Genomic DNA, 13,445 nt, shown 5'->3' with positions numbered 1-13,445 from the left:
TACTATTATTGACAAGAGTATAGCCATCAATGAAAAATAGTGATGAGTTTGATTTAATCCAGGTTTCACACATACCAATAAATGTGCAATAATATTTAATTTTGTCCAGGAGAAGTTGAAACTGGTCACCTCCAAATTTGCCTTCTGTACATAACTGTTTAACTTTTTCCCCTCATCATTACTTGTCTTATAATTTTGAAAATGTAGGTTACATGTAATAATCATATTCCTTCACATTTTGTTTAGGTATGCTCCGTTATAATGTATGATATGTGATGAAGTGATGAAGTGACGTGAAATACGAAATATAGTAAACTGCAGCTAAACTGAAACTGGTACTAACCTAAACATGGATCAGAGATTGTTCTGTGAACGTCTAGCTGTGGTGAACAGTTACAGACATTGATGAATACATATCTCTTCTTCCGTCAGACATGGTTTTCAGAAAGCCTTTCAGCTTCTTGGAGGTAGATCAAGAACAGGATGTCAAGCCCTCATTATCCTGGTGACTGATGGGAAGGATACGGACGGAGAACACGTTAGATGTGGGCCAGGTAACAACCTGTTAAAATCTCAAAGGGTTCTTGTCTTTTGTGTTCATTTAGAGCCCTTGTACTGGGTTTACATTGAATTACTTCTCAAGGCAATAGATTTTTTTGAATTGATCAAAACATCTGAGGAATGTGATACAACTTTTTGTTTTTTGGTGGTGAAGGGGAGGGCTAAGACACAAAAATCCCTGTTTAGAAGTGGTAGTGAAATCAAGATAATGGTGGAAAAATGAAAAATCTTGGTGAAATGATTCTCTCCTTAAAACAATAGATTTGTTAGTGATAACAGCATGTTACTCCCTCTCTCTCTCCCTCTCCCTCTTTGTTTCAAGGAAACAAAAATGACTTTATAGACGGGTAGTTTGTCTATACAGACCACGACCTTAAACCACTCGACTACGACACTTCTATTACTTCTATTACTTCTATTAACCCTTACTGTACTGGGCTATTTTGAGCACCTCCTGACTGGGGGGGGGGGGGGGCCTGGGAGGCCCCCCCCTATGATCTCGGCCGTCGGATGTCCGATGAACACGAAAATTTGCATGTTTGTAGATATTTACGTAACGAACAAGATGGTGTAATTAGTTTTTTGCGAATATGCAAATTTTTGTCGCTATAGCCTAATTAATTATGCAAAACGCTAATTTTATGCATTTTACAGAAAACGTGTCAAACTTCACTTTTTGAACGTTGAAACTCATTATTCATATGAAACTTCTTTTCTAACACATAATATTTATTTGGATGTAATTAATAATGATAATTTATGCAAATTTGATGCGATTTTCAAATATTTATTTTCTTATGTATTTTATTGTTTTTTTATTTCTTATTATATCTATTGTTTTTATTTCTTATGTATTCTTTTGTTCTGGAATACATCAAGTTACTTTGAGAAACATATAAAAGCAATTCGATATCAATTCATATCACCCACTTAGGAAGGAATACATCTAAACCTGTATTCACATTTCTGCTTGTACATGAATATATGCAATTATAGCATATTTTTGATGACATGCGCATACTAATTGTTATGTAACACCTCACAGGTATATCTGATTGCGACGAAAATGGTATCAAAACGTGCGTAAGACTTGAGGGAAAAAAGTCATGAAACGACAATTCAAAATTTCAAGCGGTTGCGGCGAAATCTCCGAAAATGTCGAGGGGGGGGGGGGCCTCCCAGGCCCCCCCCCCCCAGTACAGTTAGGGTTAAAGCTACTTTTTTTTTCTTCTCCCTATTCGCAGGCTACTACACTCGCAGTGGGTTTGTACCCGGACCTATCTGCAAGTATCAGTGGGAGAAGGTTTGGGATGAGGTCGCCATGGACAACAGTAAAGCTAGCCCTAGGGTGAGTGAAATATTAATCATGTGACCAATTTAAAGCCCCACTGCACTACTTACATGTATAGCTACTTGCGCCCACTATATAGAAAACAATGCCTAATCGGTGACCATTGGTCCCCCATGATCCTCTTTTTCTTATGTTAATTGAGAGCATATTTGATGAGATAACCACCTGTCAGTGACCATGCAGGGAGGTCTAATCCCTCCTGGCCAAACTAGTACGGTGTGGCTTTAAAACTTGTGATCTTTGAAGGCTTCCATCATGGTGATGATACATTCAAGCGTGGTTTGCGGTTACACCATGTATATTTTCAACAGGGTTAGCTGTCTTCAGCAGAGAGAGAGAGCATGAGTGGGCCATTTTGAGGGCCAACTAATCCTGTAGAAAGAATGCGTGTTGTAACTGCAAAACTCGCTCAAATTAATTTGAAACTTATCACAAAACAATATTGAAATCCATTAAAACCATTAGAACCGGGTTTAAGTCCATGCATTTCACAGCACTGATGTCCTTTGGAAAGATATTAATCTACATTTGCCATGCTGCACCCAGGTGAGGTAAATGGGTACCAGGCAGGAATTTATTTCTTAAAATCTCAAGCGCTGTAATGGCAGCCATGCTACATGTAAAGCTAGGGTAACGATAATGGAGTGCCAGGAATGGCAATGTGCCAAACATGAGGGCCATACAAGACTCCACTAGTATTAATAATCAGATCTGATGAATGCATGTCTGTGAAACTAACCCAATCACTAACCAAATCAATCTCCCTCCCCCCCCCCCCCCCCCCTCCCCCCTCTCTCTCTCTTTCTCTCTCTTCTCGCTCTCTCTTCCAGGCAAGAATTTTCAGCTACCTTACCAAGGACGATGGGGAGGAGTTTCCGGGCAAGCTGGCCTGCGATCACCGTGGCAACATGAGGAAGCTCCAGAACGGGGAGGACCTCATCTCCCAGATGGATGATTACTTCAAGTTCCTCTCCAACAACTCCCTGAACACCGATGGTCTCTGGACCGCTCCCTACCTGGACTCCTGGGGTCTAGGGTTGATGGTGACCATTGCCATCCCTGCTATTAGCCAAGTTACAGGAAGGTAAAGGCTAATACTGTTTTTGTTTTCTTGAGGGGGGGGGGGGGGAGGGAGGGGAAGGGGGGAGACAGTTCCTGAAGGCAAATGGTCTGTGAACAGCTCCCTACCTGGACTCCTGGGGTCTTGGGTTGATGGTGACCATTGCCATCCCTGCTATTAGCCAAGTTACAGGAAGTTAAAGGATAATAATTGTGATTTTTTTTTTTTTTTTTTTTTTTGAGGGAAGGGGAGGAGGAGGAGGGGGCGGGGAAGGAGACGTGTGTAGGGCAGTTACTATAGGTTTTTCTGTCTTCCTAATTCCTGTAGGCAAATCGTCCTTGGACAGCTCCCTACCTAGACTCCTGGTGTCTTGTGGTGGGGGAGGGGGGGGGGGGGGGCAGGTATAGGACAGTTACTACAGGTTCTTCTACTTACTAGTTCCTGAAGGCAAATGGTCTGTGGTTGTCCCTTCCCTCCCCCGACCTTGACTCTTTTGAATCGACATAGCATTGTCTTGTTCTTGTTCTTTCATTTTGTTGTCCCTGTCTCTATTTTTTCTCTTCCCCTCCCCTTCTCTCCCTCCTTCTCTCCCCTTCTCTCCCTCCTTCTCTCCCCTCTCTCCCTCCTTCTCTCCCTCCCCCTCTCTCCCTCCCACTTTCTTTCTTTCCTGCTCTCTGCCTGCCATTTCCTGATGAGTACCTGTACATGGTATATCACAGATTTGACATTTTTATTATCTAATGAAGATATGGAGTAAGTTTCAAGACTAATTTTGTTGCAGGTGCTTACAATCTATTTTTGCTTCAAAATTAAGATGTTGCCACTCTGTTTGTTCTGCTTCTACCCTTTCCTTTCCTTTCTGTCCTTGCCAATTACTTCCCTTACCCTCTGTCTCAGTTTGTGTATGTCTCCCTCAGCATACATGTATGTGCATATACTGATATACATTCTACGATTTGTTCTAAAAACTAATCTCAATCCTTGCATCAATTTTTTTTCTCTTGTGCTATCTCCCTCCTCTTACTCCATTTTCCACCCCATCTCTCTCTCTTTCTGTTCTCTCTCTCTCTCTCTCTCTCTCTCTCTCTTTCTCTCCCTTCCCCCCTCATTCTCCTGTCTCAATAGGTTTTGTCACTTTTCTGAATATTTATACATGTATAATTTCCATAAGATGTAAATTATTGTAATTTCAGTCTGGATTTAAACCTTAAATGCAGCTCGAAGACATCAAGATAAAGACTCTAAAATGTAAGTCTGAATTTAACAAGTGTTGTTTTTTCTCCATTGTCTTTAATATATCAGTGTAATAGGTGTAGTAGGCATTGACGCCACTCTTGACGAGATTGAGAACCTGATCGTCAATGAGCAATGGGGGTCTGTTTATGCTTTCCTGATTGACAACGAGGCCCAGACCATCTTCCATCCATTGCTCAAACCCAGCAAGGCGGTAAGGATTTTTATTTCAAGATTTGTTTAATTTTTTACATAGTTTTACTGGTTGGTTTAAAGCCCCACTGCACTACTTATGGCTACTTGCGCCGTCTATTAAGCAAACAATGCCTTATCGGTGACCATTGCCTGGCTGGAATGCTCCCCAGGGAGTGGAGAATGTGCATACATTGTGTGCGGGTAAGCCTTGAATCCGATGACCGGGGTAATAGTATTATATCTGTAAGGCGCTTTGATAGGGCCCTCCTGAAAAGCGTCATATAAGAAATAGTTATTATTATTATTATTATTATTGGTCCCCCATGGTCCCCATGGTTAATTGAGAGCTGATCTGATGAGATAACCACCTATCAGTGACCATGCATGGAGGCGTAATCCCTCCTGGCCAAACTAGTGCAAGTAGGCTTTAAAGGAATTCAACACAAAGTGCAGTATCTACATTATTTAGAAGCTGAAATCTGAGCTATACGTATATAAAGCCGGACAGCTCAAAGTTAATCTGCAAAGTGTTCTTTATAGGCAGGTCGTCTCTGTACATGTTTCAACAAGAAACCATTTTCAAGGGAAACAAAAATGAGGTCTTTATAGACATGTGGTCTTTCTATACAGATGGTCAATAAAGCAGGTTTGACTATAATGATAAATCACGTAACAATTTTTTTAAATGTCACTCTAACATTACATTTATTTTCCTACGTAGCTTGTGGATGATCCCATATTCATCAACATTGCCAAGCTGGAACAGCCGGAAGGGAAACCAGAGTCGTTCAGTATCGTGGAGAAAGACATGAGACAGGGCATGAGTGGTTTCCTCTACATCCCTGATGCTATAAGGGGAATACCCAAGGTTCGTATTACATCATTTGTCCACATTCCCCCCTAATTTTGCCTCCCTGTGTTTTATAGCTACAGTGAAACCTGTATTTAAAGACCGCTAACAGGAAACATGAAAAGTGGTCTTTATAGGTAGGTGGTCTTTAAAGACAGGCGGTTGCTAAAGCAGGTTTTACTGTATTTTCACTGCTCTGTTTTAAGCCCCACTGTCCTACTTGTAGCTACTTGCTCCCTCTACAGTGTATAGAAAACTTACCCAATCGGTGCCTGTTGGTCCCCCATGATCCTCTTTTTCTTATGTTAGTTGAGAGCTGAGTTAATGATGAGATAGCCACCTGTCAGTGACCTCGCTGTGTGGTCTAATCCCTTCTGGCCCAGTAGTATTGACGGTCTTTAAGAGAGTACCCAAAGTTGGTGTTACAGTGTGTACATCGTTGTTGTATTTAATTATATTTCCTCCCTAATTTCACTTCTACCCGTTTTGTGTTTCATATAGCTACACTGTTGCCCATAAATTTTGAATTTTTTTTTTTGTTATTTCTTTTCCTGAAGTGATTGTGACAATTTGGTATATTCTTGATAGATAAAGTTTATATCTTCTCAGAACTGGTATTGATCAATCTAGAGTCATAAAGATTGATCAGTAAAGTGAGTGTCTGTAAAATTGCGCCTGGCTGAAATACTCCCAAAGGAGTGCAGAATGTGCATACATTGTTTGCGGGCAAACCTGAATCCGATGACCGGGGTAATAATATATCTGTAAAGCGCTTATAGAGACATTTTCCATGTATTAAGCGCTACATATGCGAAATATCATTATTTATTATATGATTTCATTACTTTCAAGAAAGTTATCTTATATTTATCTCTACAGGGTGATTTTGCAGATGGAGTGAAGACACTACAGCAACCAGCAACATATTACTACACATCCCTCAACCAATCCGTCTACTCCTTTGCCTTTAACCTTGCCGATACAGATAGGGTAAATAAAGCCATGAGTTGGAAAATTTTGAATATCATGTTATTAGTTACATGTAGCTTTATATCTACAGGTGTATATACAAATCTTTAAAACAAGTTTAATGAAAATGGCAGCTCCCATGGGAGAATGATGAGCAAGGAAACTGCAAACTTTGAAGAGATTGTTTTCCTTGCTATAATAATAGCCTGTTCTTGTATACCGCTTGTATATTAAATGTCTTACACAATTTTATCAGTTTACCTGTAGCTATATTTATATAACAATTAAATTTTTTTTTTTTTTTTTCAATTTTAGTCAAAGTGACAGCTCCCATGGGAGAATGGCTAGCAAGGAAACTGCAAACTTTGGAGAGATTGTTAACCTTGCTATGTAATCAAAAAGGAGTAATTTCAAATTAATTTGGAGTGGCTGACAATTTTTTAATAAGCTTAAAGGGGGTGTAGCATGGCAAATACTGGTTAACGCCATCTACGACTTCTTTTGGACAACTGTACGTGAATACTGCGGTCGCGTCTTCCGTAGTCGGTAGTATATATCGGCCCTGAGTCAGGCCACAGGAAAGACACGTAGTCTTGACATGCTACACTACACCCCCTTTGATATCAGCTCATCTTTGTTGGGTTTCATTCTCCTGTCTGTCAACAGAGCTTCAGACGTTTAGAGGAGCCTCCTGACAGAGACCGCTACAACACCAGCTACTTCAACCTCCTCATCGAGTACAACAGCTCACTCGCAAGAACAGATCTACCAGGTATAATTCACTCGCTTATAACAAATTACTTTGTACAGTGAAACCTGTGTAATGAAGACTGCTCAGGGGAAACATGAAAAGTGTTCTTGATAGGCAGTTGGTGTTTATGTACATGTTCCTTCAGTACATGTTTCAATGAGAAACCATTTTCAAGGGACACAAAAAATGAGGTCTTTCTATACAGGTGGCCACAAAGGCAGGTTTGACTGAATATTTCTGCTACATGCTCCTTTCTCTCTCTGGTGCCAAAAGGCAGATGTGTACATTGTATTTTCATAACTATTCAATTTGAATTTTTTCTTTTCTTTCAATTAAGCATTTATTATGATTCCTTTCAAAAATTTGTTTTTAACTGGTGAAAGTTTACAAATCAATTCATTACAAAAATCATAGTCAATTACAGTAATGGTAAATAACCGCTTTTGTTGGCAAATTACACAAAATCATTTTTGTACGAAGAGGATGCCGACGGGTCAAAAGCGGACCAAATGTAGGCTGTTGAAAAATTTGTCAGGGGTAATTTTTTCAATCATCATAATCATCGAAAGAGATTTGATGGGCCTGTTATATGTAAAATTGTGCCCTGATGTTCCGAACAAGTAGACAAATTGACAATATGATCATTTCAGTCACTTGTTTGGCCCCAAAATGAAAATTTGTATTGATATTTTTCCAATTTTCCGCCATTAATTGTTAATCCACCCTTCTGAAATCATTTTTCTTCAACATGTAGATCAGAGAACGGTTCAGAAAACTGTCATCCCCTTTTCATTTGATAATAGTTTGTCATTTTGATTAATTATTAATTTAGGTCTGTTTCTGTTTAATAATGACCCAGAACTGTGAATTCTATGCTCATAAATTTATTTGTTTTGCAGGGGTCTTTGAAGATATCGAGGTGTATTATGACGTCCCTAAATACCCGCATTTACGGGTATCGTACAAGTTCTCGTCGATCCGCTTCGCGCCGAAATGCTACTGCAATCCGAATGATTTCCTCTTTGATGACGATCTTGCCACCAAGACGGTGAGGGCGCACAAGTTTTACAACGGCAACGACCCTGACGTGGGCTGCAATCATCCAGACGGTGTGTTTGAGCAGAATACAAGGTGTGTACGGTTAAAAAAGATTAGAATTATGTATATGAGTAATTCTATAAATTAGAGACCCACTTTGTGACATTTTTGGTGTCCAAGTTACATAAGGAAGCTACACATATTTGTGGCTCTTAGTAAAGACTTAAATAGTGGAGTGAGATTGTAAATTGATTTCCAAGCATAATATAGCATTTTTATACCTAGAATCACTTACAGTGTAACAATCTCACTCCACTATTTAAATTTTTACTCAGAGACACAAATATGTGTGGGTTCCTATGTAACTGGGACACCAACAATGTCACAAAGTGAGTCACTAATTTATGGAATTACCCATATTCAAGCTGCATCAGAAAAATGTCCATTCAAAGCTGTCACAGAAAGTTTGATTTGACCAGTAAAAGATATTAACAAAGTAAAGAAACGGTGATGGAAATTACTCTTATTATGAGATTTTGTTTCTTTCCTCTTTTCTGTGCTTCATGTAATTTTATCTTCCTGCTTTTCCTCTTTTGCTCTTCTGCTTTCAACCTCAATGTAAGCTCACTCTCTCTTTCTTTCCTTCGCTCTATCTTTCTCTTCCCCTCCCCCTCTCTCTCTCTCTTTCTTTCTTTCCCTTTCCCTCTCCCTCTTCCTCTTTCCTTCTCTCTCTCTCTTTATTTCCCTCTCCCTCTTTCCTTCTCTCTCTCTCTCTGTCATCCTCTCTCTCTCTCCATCTTTGCTTCCATCATGAGCTAGGCATTGTGCGTATGATCAGACTTTTAGAACACTTTCTGCAAGAAAAATAACCTCCCTTTTTTTTTCTTCTTCAGAGCTGATGTTTTAATCACATCTCAAATCGAACCAATATGGAGGAACCGAACCTCGCCGCTTCTGAGAGACGTCAAGTGGACGTACATAGGGTGCCGCAGCGGAGTGTTTCGCACATACCCAGGTCATAGGTCACGGAGACCATATGACCCAACAAAGTAAGTACAGAGGGGTGTCATTGTGAATTCTGGACTAATTCATCCGTTTCTGTATTATCATCATCTGTAAATTTTAGGCAGTAAATGTATAATTTGCACATGAATATAATAATTATTTCAATCTACCCCTAAATGGGAATTAAATTAGGGCAAGTGATTACTAGCAAAAGGTTTGTTGTTTTGATGTGAAACTGATGCCCACACTTGTTTTACTCATATTTTCTCATTTAAACAACTATTGCACAGAGACCAAAAAAAAAGTAATTTCTAACAGTATGTATGTATACAGTAGGTTTGCAGTTGCACCATGTGTGAGAGAGAGAGGGAGGTATGTATGCAAATGTAAATTTCATCAGGTAAAAGTAATTCCTTGTATGTTATTTACCATTGAGCAGTCCATTTTGGATTGATTTTGTGTCTTTAGCCCCCCCCCCCCCCTCCGAAATGGATAGCACCATTACCCGCCTTTTAATATTTCGAGGGGTCAGTTGGATAAAAAGTGAGTTATGTGTCACTGAGCACTTGGGCCTTAAGGAGTTAAGTCTATGTTTCACTAGCCATTGACTTCAATGGGGTGTTGGGTTAGGTTAAGTCTTTGTGTTTCCTGGAAAGCCCACATTTTTCTGAACATTTTGATATCAATGACTCATTTTGGCAAAATGTGGAGTTACGTCTTTTTGTCACTGAACCCTCGATTTTAGCTATATCAAATCACTCACCCTATCTTATCTGTATGGCAGGCGTCCCTGGTTCCACAAAGTGATCGTCAACCCTGACAAGACCACCATCTCCACTGCTTACATGGACGCAGCGGGGGTCGGGAAGATCATCAGTCTCTCCCAGGCTGTCTTTGAAGGCATGGAGAACAAGACGAGGGAGTCGTGCGAGAAGCTGACGGGCAAGCTTCCCGGTGGCTGCGAGTGCCAAACCAACAAGGACTGCATCTCGGGTGAGTGAGTGATGGCAATGATAACCATGAGAAGGGATGATGATGATGATGATGATGATGATGATGATGATGATGATGATGATGGTGATGGTGGTGGTGGTGGTGGTGGTGGTGGTGGTGGTGGTGGTGGTGGTGATGGTGGTGATGATGATGATGATGATGATGATAATGGTGGTGGTGATGATGATGATGATGATGATGATGATGGTGGTGGTGATGATGGTGAAGGTGATTATGATGATGATGGTGAAGGTGATTATGATGATGATGATGATGATGATGATGATGATGGTGATGATGGTGAAGGTGATTATGATGATGATGGTGAAGGTGATTATGATGATGATGATGATGATGATGATGATGATGATGATGATGGTGAAGGTGATTATGATGATGATGGTGAAGGTGATTATGATGAATAGGAGGAGGAGGGGCAGGAGGGGCAGGAGAAGCGGTTCGACGGTGATAATAATGATACTCTGTGTGACTATTCTCGATCTGCAGTCAATTTCCTGCACTAACCAAATTCCTAATTTCAACCCCAGATCCAACCTATACCTACAACTCTAACACTCAATATCACCTTAAACCCAATTGCAATTAACCCTAGCCTTGTGTCTTTGATCAAATGAACCCTGGAGCAATGGTTGCCAAAGTAAGTGTTAGATCACCTGATACGGATGATGACGATGATGATGAAAACAATGATTATGATGACGGTAGTGTTGAGGATGATAATGATGATGGTGATTATGGTGATGAATGGTAATGCATGGTTATGATGATGATGATGAAGATGATTACTATGCTAATTGTGATGATGGTGGCATTATTGATGGTTATGATGACAGCTACATATACATCCTTGATGGATAAATGTGAAATGTAGAATACAATATTGATGATATGACAGGATTTAGAACAATTTGAATGAGAGTAGAGAATCGATTAGTACCACAGAATCAAAGATTAGCCTTGATGAATGACATACATGTTCTTCGAATGAGGGTTAACAATAACTACATCAACATTCAGTTTTTTAACAGGCAGTCTGTCAAGATAACAAGATGCATGTTAAAACAACCTCCGAAAGAAAGCATCAACAATTTTTAGCATTTTTCTTCCATGTACAGTACATGTATGGACTTTGTCATGCAGAAGCAAAACAAAAATGCATTTGCAAGGAAAATTTATGACATTTCTTGTTCATAATGCCAATAAGTGATATTTACTGGCTAAACTAAAAGGATGAAATTCATCTAGTTTTCATTTCCATTTCCCCCTAAAGGAAAGTGCTACAAGAGTGAAGCAAAGGGGTACACCAAGAACACCCGCTGTGCCTCGGAGAGGGTGGAGGCCGTTACCTCTTTGGATATCCTCTACAATGACTTCCACAAGAACGTGTACAGCATCATGCGCGATGACGACATGCCCTACTCCTGCGGGGACTACTACAATTGTCCAAACGGAGAGCCAGGATGCCAGACCAGGTAGGTCAGGTTTATATGCCGGTATTTATTTGGGGGTGATGATGATAATAAATTGTTCTTGTATAGTGCATATACTTTAACCTACCCCTGAACCTAATGTCATAGCAACCCCAACCCTAACCCCATTTCAATGACCGATATGGACAAGACGAAAGAGCAAATGTTTGGTAGCCATCCTCCTTATTGATTACTATACCCCTGTCTTAATGGAGGGGCTAGCTTCCAAAGTTGCTTATAATTGTGTGGTCTATGCACGTACAATAGGTTCGTCTACTACCCAATTGGTCTATTCCCATATGGTCTACACTTAGCACGTCTAATATCCGCATCATCTAAAAATCATTTTGTCTACTTACATGTATCATTTGGTCTAATGACCATTTAGTCTAACTCCCATCAATTCCAGTTAGACAATCTATTATTTGGGGGTGATGATGATACTAAATCATTCTTTTATATTGCATATATCACATGAAAATTTAACCTACCCCTAAACCTAATGTCATAGTAACCCCAACCTTTACCCTATTTCAATGACCAGATACGGACAAGAGGAAATGCTGCGAGAGCAAATGTTTGGTAGCCATTCTCCCGATTGATTACTATACCCCTGACTTAATCGAGGGGCTAGCTTCCAAAGTAAAGTGGGCAGGTCGCTTTATAACTGTTTGGTCTATGCATATACAATATGTTTGTCTACTTTACCCAATTAGTCTATTCCCATATGGTCTACACTTGGCCTGTCTAATATCCGCATCATCTAAAAATCATTTCGTCTACTTATCATTTGGTCTAATGACCATTTAGTCTAACTCCCACTTTTTCCAATTAGACAATCTGGGAATTAGACTTACTATATAGTTACTAGACTAAATGAACAATAGACCAAATGGGTAGTAGACTAATTGAGATAAGACCATATGAAAATTAGACCAAATGACTTGAAATAGGTTTGCACAGTATCATCAGCAACATCATCATCATCATTCCCTCTTCCTTGTCCAGATGTTTGACAACTTTGCAATGCTGATCACCGACTTATTATCTAATGAAAACCAACAGAGGTATTTGTAAACATACACGCATGTACATAAATTTGACATTTACTCAGAAAATCCAAATCGAGCTCCCATTTAAAAAAAAAGAAGATTTTTACAATATCATCAGCAATCATCCTTCCCTCTCCCTTAATTGCCCAGATGTTACCTGTTTGACAACTTTGCGATGCTGATCACCGACCCCATCTTCCTGAACATCAGCGACCTTGACACGGGCAAGTACAACCGTGTCCCGCTGGGTAAGAAGGAGGGGGAGATCATGCACGATCTCATCTATCGTCACAGCTTCTTCCAGCGCAAGGAGCAGATTGACTTCCAGGGCAGCTGCAGCGTCTCTCCTGGTGCCCCAAGGGTGAGCCTCGACCGTTTCCTTTGCTTTGTCTTTCTATCTTTTTCTAGCAATTGTAAATGATATTTTCAACTCTTTAATTGCCACACAAATAAACTCATCATGGGATAGATATACCAAAGGCTTCAAGATTATTCAACTGTTTCCAGTACAAGATTGATCTACACAGTATTAAAAGGGTTGTCATGGAGTTAATCGAGACCGGAAATGGGTAATTTCTGGTCTTTTAAAGCCTACCTGCACTAGTTTGGCTAGGAGAGCTTATAGACCTCCCTGTGTGGTCACTGACAGGTGGTTATTTCATCAAATCATCTCTCAAGTACAGTAATATAAGAAAAAGATGATCATGGGGGGGACCAATGGTCACCAATTAGGCATTGTTTGCTATATAGGGGGCGCAAGTAGCTATGTAGTGTGTGCAATGGGGCTTTAAATACCACACAAATATACGTCCAATATGGCTCACTATATTTATCGTGGGCTAGATGTACCAAAGGCTTCAAGGTTATTTCAACTGTTTCCTGTGCAACATTGATCTA

The 13,445-nt window shown here is 40.0% G+C and overlaps 1 protein-coding gene across 2 annotated transcripts in view; it reads left to right on the top strand.

The window, feature by feature from the left end:
• The window catches only part of LOC100891463 (voltage-dependent calcium channel subunit alpha-2/delta-3), a 51,977-nt gene that overhangs the window by 34,253 nt on the left and 4,279 nt on the right, over window positions 1-13,445 (top strand). For both annotated transcript variants that reach the window (XM_030982896.1, XM_030982895.1), the window contains 12 exons: window positions 433-554; window positions 1,806-1,909; window positions 2,743-2,996; window positions 4,275-4,419; window positions 5,122-5,268; window positions 6,130-6,240; window positions 6,886-6,991; window positions 7,870-8,101; window positions 8,902-9,057; window positions 9,798-10,006; window positions 11,298-11,499; window positions 12,699-12,909. In XM_030982896.1, the coding sequence (XP_030838756.1) occupies window positions 433-554; window positions 1,806-1,909; window positions 2,743-2,996; window positions 4,275-4,419; window positions 5,122-5,268; window positions 6,130-6,240; window positions 6,886-6,991; window positions 7,870-8,101; window positions 8,902-9,057; window positions 9,798-10,006; window positions 11,298-11,499; window positions 12,699-12,909 (1,999 nt within the window). The remainder of the gene's footprint in view (window positions 1-432; window positions 555-1,805; window positions 1,910-2,742; window positions 2,997-4,274; window positions 4,420-5,121; window positions 5,269-6,129; window positions 6,241-6,885; window positions 6,992-7,869; window positions 8,102-8,901; window positions 9,058-9,797; window positions 10,007-11,297; window positions 11,500-12,698; window positions 12,910-13,445) is intronic.

This window comes from Strongylocentrotus purpuratus, unplaced genomic scaffold (genome assembly GCF_000002235.5).
Source record: "Strongylocentrotus purpuratus isolate Spur 01 unplaced genomic scaffold, Spur_5.0 spur5_scaffold_13, whole genome shotgun sequence".
Taxonomy (NCBI): domain Eukaryota; kingdom Metazoa; phylum Echinodermata; class Echinoidea; order Camarodonta; family Strongylocentrotidae; genus Strongylocentrotus; species Strongylocentrotus purpuratus.
Note: the sequence above shows the minus strand (reverse complement) of the source record. Positions and strands in the feature narration are given on the sequence as shown.